At 53.0% G+C, this 8475-nt stretch overlaps 1 protein-coding gene and 1 long non-coding RNA gene across 2 annotated transcripts in view; one reads left to right on the forward strand and one right to left on the reverse strand.

The window, feature by feature from the left end:
- EIF1B (eukaryotic translation initiation factor 1B) overlaps window positions 1-443 on the reverse strand; it is a 2537-nt gene extending 2094 nt beyond the window's left edge. The window contains exon 1 of the mRNA XM_029940500.1: window positions 149-443. Coding sequence (XP_029796360.1) covers window positions 149-179 — 31 coding nt within the window. The 5' untranslated portion in view covers window positions 180-443. The remainder of the gene's footprint in view (window positions 1-148) is intronic.
- Window positions 177-5719, forward strand: LOC115292409. The gene is made up of 2 exons (XR_003908973.1): window positions 177-789; window positions 5301-5719. It is a non-coding gene; the product is annotated as an uncharacterized LOC115292409 (long non-coding RNA).
- The last annotated feature ends 2756 nt before the right edge of the window (window positions 5720-8475 follow it).

Raw genomic sequence — 8475 nt, forward strand, 5'->3', positions numbered from 1 at the left:
GGCCGGGCCGGGGCTCCGCGGGGAGGGGTCGCAAGGGGCCCAGTCGCCATTTTCTGGGCGCCGAGACAAAGCCCCATTCGGGGTGCGGGGAGGGCGGCGGGGCGGCGGCGGCCCCGGCGAGGGCGGGCAGGGGGGCGGCGGGCCTTACCGAAAGATTGGAGGTTCTGGATAGTGGACATGCGATACTAGTGTGAGGCCGCGGAGGGGACAGAATTCCTGCGGGGCCCGCCCGGATCACCGTGTCTGGAGGCTGCAGGGGTGAGAACACGCAAATCAACCAGAGGACGCTTCGCCCCGGGGCTGGGATTCGGCTGGCGCGGCGGCGGCGGAAGCCGGGACGAGGCAGGAAGAGGCGAAGGAGGAGGCGGAGGAAGAGGCGGCGGCCGCGGAGGCGAGAACGCGAGCGAAGAGGCGGCGCTGGGGTTTCTCCCACAAGATGGCCGACGGAGGCTATTTAGACGCGCCCGCCGCCCCTCCCCCGTGACCCGCCCGCGCCGGGCATCCTGGGACTTGTAGTTCTCTCGAGGTGGTCGATCCCGAGCAGCCCGGGGCCGGCGGGCTTCCGGGACCGCAGTTCCCGGCAGGGAGCACGGCCTGCGGCGCCGGCGGCCCGGCCGGGAGGGTACTGGGGCCTTGGCGCAGTCGGGGCAGAGCCCGTAGGGTGCGGGGGCTAAGCCACCCCTCCCCCCGCCCCCGAGCCGTCGCTTGCTCTCCCGGACTCTAGCGGCGCCGAGGAGGTCGGTGCTGGGTGCGCAGTCTGCGTCAGTCACCGTCGAGGCCCAGGGTCATGTAAGTGAAATCGGGATGCGGGAGCAAAACGAGCGCCCAGCCCTGGCTTGGGACTCGTCGGCCGCTCTGCTCGGCACCTCTTGCGTCGCAGTTCCAACCCCCGAATCCGACCTCCGTCCCTGGTCCGCAACTGCAGGAGCCGCCTTAGTCCCTGTGAGGTTGGCGGTGACAGAGCTCCTCCGCCCCCGCCCGGGGTAGGGCAGCCCTCCTGCTCCCCAGCGTGCATCTCCCGGACGGCGTGGTGAAACACGGATGGGTGGACCCGCTCTTCGTGTCGGGTCTGCGGCGCCTCGAGTCAGCAAACTGGCAGGCTGCCAGGAGATGCTGACGCCGTTGGTCTGGGACCGAACTGCACACTCGCTGCACACTCACTGTCCAGGCCCTGGTCCGGACCTCGCTGCACACTGCACACTCACTGTCCAGGCCCTGGCTCGGGACCTCACTGCACACTTGCTGCACACTCACTGTCTGGGCCCTGTTCCAGGACCTCACTGCACACTCACTGCACACTCCCTGTCCGGGCCCTGGTCCGGGACCTCACTGCACATGCTGCACACTCACTGTCCAGGCCCTGATCCAGGACCTCACTGCACACTCACTGTCTAGGCCCTGGTCTGGGACCTCACTGCACACTCCCTGCATACTTGCTGCACACTCACTGTCCAGGCCCTGGTCCGGGACCTCACTGCACACTTGCTGCACACTCACTGTCCGGGCCCTGGTCTGGGACCACACTGCACACTCACTGTATGGGTCCCTGGTCCGGGACCGCACCACACACTCGCTGCACACTCACTGTCCGGGTCCTGGTCCAGGACCTCGCTGCACACTCACTGCACTCTCATTGTCCGGGACCTCACTGCACACTTGCTGCACACTCACTGTCCGGGCCCTGGCCTGGAACCTCACTGCACACGCTGCACACTTACTGCACACTCACTGTCTGGGCCCTTTTCCAGGACCTCACTGCACACGCTGCACACTCACTGTCCGGGCCCTGGTCCGGGACCTCACTGCACACTCTGCACACTCACTGTCCAGGCCCTGATCCAGGACCTCACTGCACACTCACTGTCCAGGCCTTGGTCCAGGACCTCACTGCACACTCACTGTCCAGGCCCTGGCCCGGGACCTCACTGCACACTTGCTGCACACTCACTGTCCGGGCCCTGGTCCGGAACCTCACTGCACACGCTGCACACTCACTGCACACTCACTGTCCAGGCCCTGGTCCAGGTCCTCACTGCACACTCACTGCCTAGGCCCTGGTCTGGGACCACACCGCACACTCACTGCCTGGAGTCACCGGGCCGAGGTCAGCAGGGGCCAGGGATGTGGCATCCAAACATCAGCTTGGGACACAGAACTCTGCCATAAACTGAAGGTGAGCTCGGCAGACAGACGGACAGAGAGTCAGGCTCCAGGTCTGTAGTAGGTAGACTCTGGGAGCGGGCTCACCCGGGCTGGGGCTCTATTGTCAAACTTGGTCGGCTTCCTGAAAGGAAAGAAAGAGACTAAAATTTAGTGATTCTCAACTTTTTCTTGGTGCCATGGCAGCCTTGCGGAGCTCATGGACCCCTTCTCAGGGTAATGCTTCAAGTGCATAAAATAAAACCCCGAGGATCACAAAGCAAACTACGCTTACCGAAATTAAAAACAAACATTGATACATTTACTAATACATTAAGATCTAACACTAGGTATGATAACTAGATTTTTAAAAGATGATAAAAGGTATTTTGAGGTGACCATAACATCAAAAATGTAATATGAAAACACCTGTAACTTCTATTACTGCGAAGATGCAGGGTCTTTTAATGTTACTGTGGTGTTGCCAATATTCATAATGGGGGAGTCCTAAATTTTGCTTGGAAATTAGTGAAAATGTAGATGTAATCTTTTGTCCCCATCCATGTTTTGGGATGCCCCGCAGCCCTCAGTTCTATCTATGAATTGGTATCTGTACACCTCAAGTTAACAATCCCGCAATTTAATCATCTTTTGTGATTCATGATGATAGGTACCACTTACTGAGTGCTTACTATTTGCCTGTTGGACTTATACATAATATTATTAATCTTCATAGCCATTCTGTGATTTAGTTATGACTCTATAGAAGAAATGTAAAAATGAGGCTTTCATAGGTTGAATAATTTGCCTTCAAAAGCCAAATTCTTGGGGCACCTGTGTGGCTCAGTCAGTTAAGCGTCCGGCTTCGGCTCAGGTCATGATCTCACGGTTCGTGGGTTCAAGCCCCGCCTCGGGCTCTGTGCTGAACATTTGCTCAGAGCCTAGAGCCTGCTCTTTGGATTCTGTGTCTCCCTCTCTCTCTGACCCTCTTCTGCTCAAGCTCTGTGTCTCTCTATCAAAAATAAATACATGTAAAAAAAAATTTTTTTTTAATCCAATTCTTAACTCTCAGCAATCTTTCTACCATTTTGGTCTTCTGTCTAGTGAAGAATAGAAAACAAAGCTATATAGGGAAGTAAAAACAAAAACAAAAACCAAAGCCACAGTATCTTAGGGATTTCATGATCATTACACCCTCAGAGAACTCTCTACTCCCTAGTGTTGTATCAGAAACCCCCAGGACAGAAATCTTTAACAAAAGCCAATGACAAAGGTTGGATACAATTCTGATGGTTCTCTTTAAAAACTCTTCTGATTCTCTGGTCATCGGTAGCTCTGTTTTTAGGCTTACACTGCCCAGTCCACATGTGGCCCCTGGGCAGGCACTTGTGTGTGGCTGGTCCAAATGTTCTAAGGATAAAGTATACGCTTGCCTTTCAAAGGTTTACATTGTTTCCATTCCATTGGTTTCTTTTTACTTGTTAAAATGTGGCTACTAGAAAATTTAAAATTACACGTGGGTCTATTAGACAGGGCAGGTTTGGAGTAGAAGGGTTGACCTGTGTGTAAAGTGACCATAAAAGGAATAAACCTGAGCATTGAATCTAGTCTTTTGAGTTCTAATAGGTACTAGCCTAGTTGACCGTGATTATATCCTGCCTCATTTCAGAAAGGATTAGAGATCACTCGCAGGGAAGAGGAATATCGATTAATGGGATCAGGGAAGAATAGAAAAAAGGTAGAAAGGTTGAAAACTAAAAGCCCCAAAGCTAAAGTTAGACCCCAGGTCTGGATCTGAACTTCCTAATGATCAAGACAAAGGGGAAGTCAGCAAGCAAGTTTGTACGTCTGCAGGTTGAAAACATACCAGCTGCGCAGGAGGAATGACTGCGTGGCCCTGAGCCACAGCAGAGTGGCTTTCCTGGGCCCTCATACAGGGGACACTGCGATGTAGGGGACAGCATCCCCAGCAGTTTGCCTACTGTGGAGAGGATGGTGGGTTTTATGCGGCTGTGTTTTGTTTTTATATCTGCTAGTTGTGAAGACGTGCTCTCTGGTTAGGACCTTGGGTCCCCATCCGTCCTTCTGTGGCGGACGAGTGATAACGCGCCACTCAGATTCCCTGCTTCCCGCAGAAACTGCGCTCTGAATCCCACCTGCATCCTGCTGCGGCCACACTTCCCACCCGCTGCTCCCAGCCCGTGACTGTGCAGCAGGGGCCCTGGTGCAGGCCCTTCTCCAGACGTGGGACTCAAGTGATGGGCAGCTTTCCTCGGGGACTCTCCTTTGGCCTTGGTGGACTTTCCTAACCTTGCGCTGAGGTCTGAGACTCTTCTTACTCAACCCTCCCTCCCTCTCTGCTTCCCAGGGTCACCGCCTCTGGCTCCTTCCTCTTTCCCCCACAGGTGTTCCCCTGACAAATCCTGCACGTCTAAACCCATCTCCACGTCTGCCTCTCAAGGACCCACACTGATACACCCAACCCTGTGCTGCGTGGGCCGCTAGGCTCAGCTTCGGTGGCAAACTCTCCCACGAAGCTCAGAGGCAGCCAGAAAGGACATGGGTTTCAGTCCATCTTCATGCATTTCCTGCTTGCTTGGATCTTCTCTTCCTTCCCTCCCACTGGACTCTGCACGGGATGCAGAGATAGAGTCTTGAAGAAGCTCCTTAAAGATCCCTCCTGATTACCTGAGCCGATCGTACCCTGTCACCAATCCCTTTCTGTATATTCGTATGTGTTCAGTGACAGAAGAGGAACCGGCAGGAGACACATGCAGGCGCAGTTCCCAGCCCTGCCGGGCACCGCGTCGGCTTCTTCCTGAGCTCCACGTGGTTTGCTTCTGGTCACGTGCCCATCAGTCCTCGGCTAACTACTGGAGGAGGCCCGAGAGCCCTTCGGGGTTCCCCCTCCCCCCGAAGCTCTTTCCAGCGCTCTGTCTGTGAGCTCAGCTGTCTTGGACTCTTCACTGGTTCTGCGTCACTTAGGGCGTCTGCTGGGCTCTGCCTGTGCTCCCCCAGAGCTCTGTCGAGGCAGTGATTCGGATCAATCGCCGGGCTCACCTCGTTTGGATTCCATCCTTTAGGGGTCGCTATCCTTTGACACAGAGTTTCTTGAAAATCTGTCATGGCTCATATCGTGTCCTTTGTTTTGGTTGTTTTAGGTGGAGAGTAAACTCGGTGAATTCATCTTGATTGGCAACAGACGTCCAGCACGAGCATTTGGAATAAACGAATGAACTTCCCCTTGGCGTCCGTCCCGATTAACCCTTCCGCCGTGAAGGTGTCTGACACGTGATGGCGCAGTGACCCCGTGGATGTGCTGCAGTGGCGTAAACGTGTGTGTGCGCAGATTCCTTATAGTACTAAAGACTGGTCCCTCAGAAGACCCTTGGAAACGTGTACTTCTGTAAATGCTGTTTTATGGCGGGAAACGTTGGGCTGCCTCATGACGAAGAGACAAATCGGCGTATAAATTATGTGAACTAAATCTCTGAAATACTGGTCCGCCCGCCTTGCACGTTTCCTTAGTTATTTCCGAGTACTGTGTAGGGAGTTTAATATACTATGAGTATTTGGTAAATGTGAGCTGACCTACTTTATGGCTAAAAAGAGAAAACAGGGGCGCCTGGGGGGCTCAGTCAGTTAGGCGTCTGACTTTGCCTCAGGTCATGATGTCACGGTTCGTGGGTTCGAGCCCCACATCGGGTGCTGTGCTGACAGCTCGGAGCCTGGATCCTCCTTCGGATTCTGTGTCTCCCTCGCTCTCTGCCCCTTCCCCACTCATGCTCTGTCTCTCTCAAAAATAAAAATAAAACATTAAAAAAATTAAATAAAACTTTAAAAAGAGAGAGAAGGAAAACACATTCTGAACCGAGGCATGCACTAACTGAGCAAAGAGAACTGCTAGTAACATTTTGTGTATTCCATTGTGGGCCGGGAGACGTGCCAAGCACTTTACATTCTCCTTTTTACTCTTCGTAATAATTTTGTGAGGTGGGTTTTATTATCCTATTTTACAGGTAAGAAAAAGAAGTCTCAAGAAGTCGATTACTTACACACACACACACACACACGAGAGAGAGAGAGAGTTATTCCTTAGTATTTTTCTAGGGAAAGAATAAGCAAATCTGACTAATTGAAAACATGCAAAACATGGACCAGGGAAGTATAGTTTCAGTGTTTGTGATAAATGTCCTGAAATCACTCACAAATATAGAAGTCACGAAAGCTCAGGGCGCCTGGGGAGCTCAGTCATTTGAGCGTCCGACTTTGGCTCAGGTCATGATTTTGCAGTTAGTGAGTTCGAGCCCCACATCGGCCTCTGTGCTGACATCTTGGAGCCTGGAGCCTGCTTCATATTCTGTGTCTCCCTCTCTCTCTGTCCCTCCCCCACTCACACGCTCTCTCTTTCTGTGTTAAAACAAACAAACATCAAAAAAAAGAAATCACTAAAGTGTGTGTAAAGTATACACTAATGCTAATTTTCAGGGTTTTCGTTGGTAACCAAGTAGGTATAAAACCACAGTGTTCTCATTCACTGGAAATAGAAAAGTGATTGGATCTCCTCTTCATCATAACCAAGCTAATACTTCTCAGTCCCACAGCCGCATCCGGGCTCTGGCACAGTCCCGACGCTCCTCCCTCCGCCCCTCCCTCCGTGAAGAGCACCCCCTGCCCGGTGCCGTGGCCAGAGGCGCGTACTTGACTCCGTTAGGGAGTGAATCCGTAAGCGCCGGGGGCCACAGGTCGCAAATAATAGGCCCACCCATTCCTTTTTAGGTCATGATTTAGTATATTCAGTAAAATTTTATAACATTTAGATTTATTCTCTTAAGGAAAATATATGAATTTCTAGTTTATCTTTAAAAATTTGGGGACGGTTCTCGAATTCCTCACAATACCTGTGGTTTCTTTTTTAAGTGTTTATTCATTTATTTTGAGAGAGAGAGAGCAGGAGCAAGGGAGGGGCAGAGAGAGAGGGAGACAGAGCATCCAAGGCAGGCTCCAGGCTGTCAGCGCAGGGCCCGATCTCACAACCCTGAGAGATCTAGTATCCGGGGGAGATGCTCACCCACGGGGCCGCCCAGGTGCCCCGACAACTGAGATTTCTCCCTCCGCTTAGGAAAAAAAAAATCTACATTTACAGCGTCTCTTTAAGAAAAAAAGAAAGGTCAAGGCTGATCTCTAACTACCTCACGTCTGGTTGCCCAGGGAGTGGGACAATGTTAACGGATCATGATTAAAACAAACAACCAATGAATTAAGAAAATATTAAAAAGAGGTGGAGCCAAACGTGGCCTGGGTTATTCCACCATAGGGGACGTTTTGGGAAGAGTTAGTGCCAGTCAAAGGGTGGGGTCACCAGGGAAAGAATTCGTGTTTTGTATTAAAAAGTTAAGTGGAACTTTTGGCTTGAGCCAGCAGCTGCGGGCACGGAATTTTCGGCCCCTCTCCCGCCGGTCCGTCCGACGTGCAGAGCACACAGTCAGCGGCCATTCTGTGTTGTTTCACGGGTCTGTGCGCTGGGATTTGTGGCACGGATTGTGGGTTGCTACGGAACGTCGTTCTCCCCTTCTCTCCTGGCAAAACAGAATCTCAGCGGTGGGCGCCTGGGCGGCTCAGTCAGTTGGGCGTCCGGCTTTGGCTCAGGTCATGATCTTGCGGTTTGTGTGGACAGCCCTGCATCGGGCTCTGTGCTGACAGCTCAGAGCCTGGGGTCTGCTTTGGATTTTGTGTCTCCCTCTTTCTCTGCCCTTCCTGTGTTCATGCTCTGTCTCTCAAAAATAAATAAACATAAAAATTTTTTTAAAAAAAGAATCCGGCTGTTTTCTGGGCTGCGGTGTGCCAGCTGGAGGGGTCTGCTCCCGCTGGCCTTGCCGGCTGTGCCCATGCGGTGTAGGCACACACGTCGAGCGGGCTTTCTAAGAATTCCCTTAGAGGAAGCTGACTCGGTTCAGAAAAGTGCCCAGTTTGCTCTTCTCTCTTCTCCCTTCCTGCTGCCTCGAATGGGGACCCGATGTTGAAAGTGCAGTCGCCACCTTGGGTGACAGGGTGACCTGGCCTGTGGTCGTGCCACAGCTGCGGTGGCTCAGAGTGACGAGGGAGCCTGGGACCCTGGACAGGACGGAACCCACGAGTTTAAGCCTCTGCTATTTTGGGCTTCCTGTTAAGTGAAGCAGAGCCCAGCCCGAAGAGCGCGGCTGCCCAAATGGGGACCTGAGGCCCAGGGCAGCCCACCTGCACTTTCCCAGTGCCCGCGTTGGTGTTGTCTGTGGCATGGGTCACGCCTTCTGCGCTAACCGAGTCTGGGAGGAATTAGGACCGCCCACCACGGGT

Source organism: Suricata suricatta, chromosome 5 (genome assembly GCF_006229205.1).
Source record: "Suricata suricatta isolate VVHF042 chromosome 5, meerkat_22Aug2017_6uvM2_HiC, whole genome shotgun sequence".
Taxonomy (NCBI): Eukaryota; Metazoa; Chordata; class Mammalia; order Carnivora; family Herpestidae; genus Suricata; species Suricata suricatta.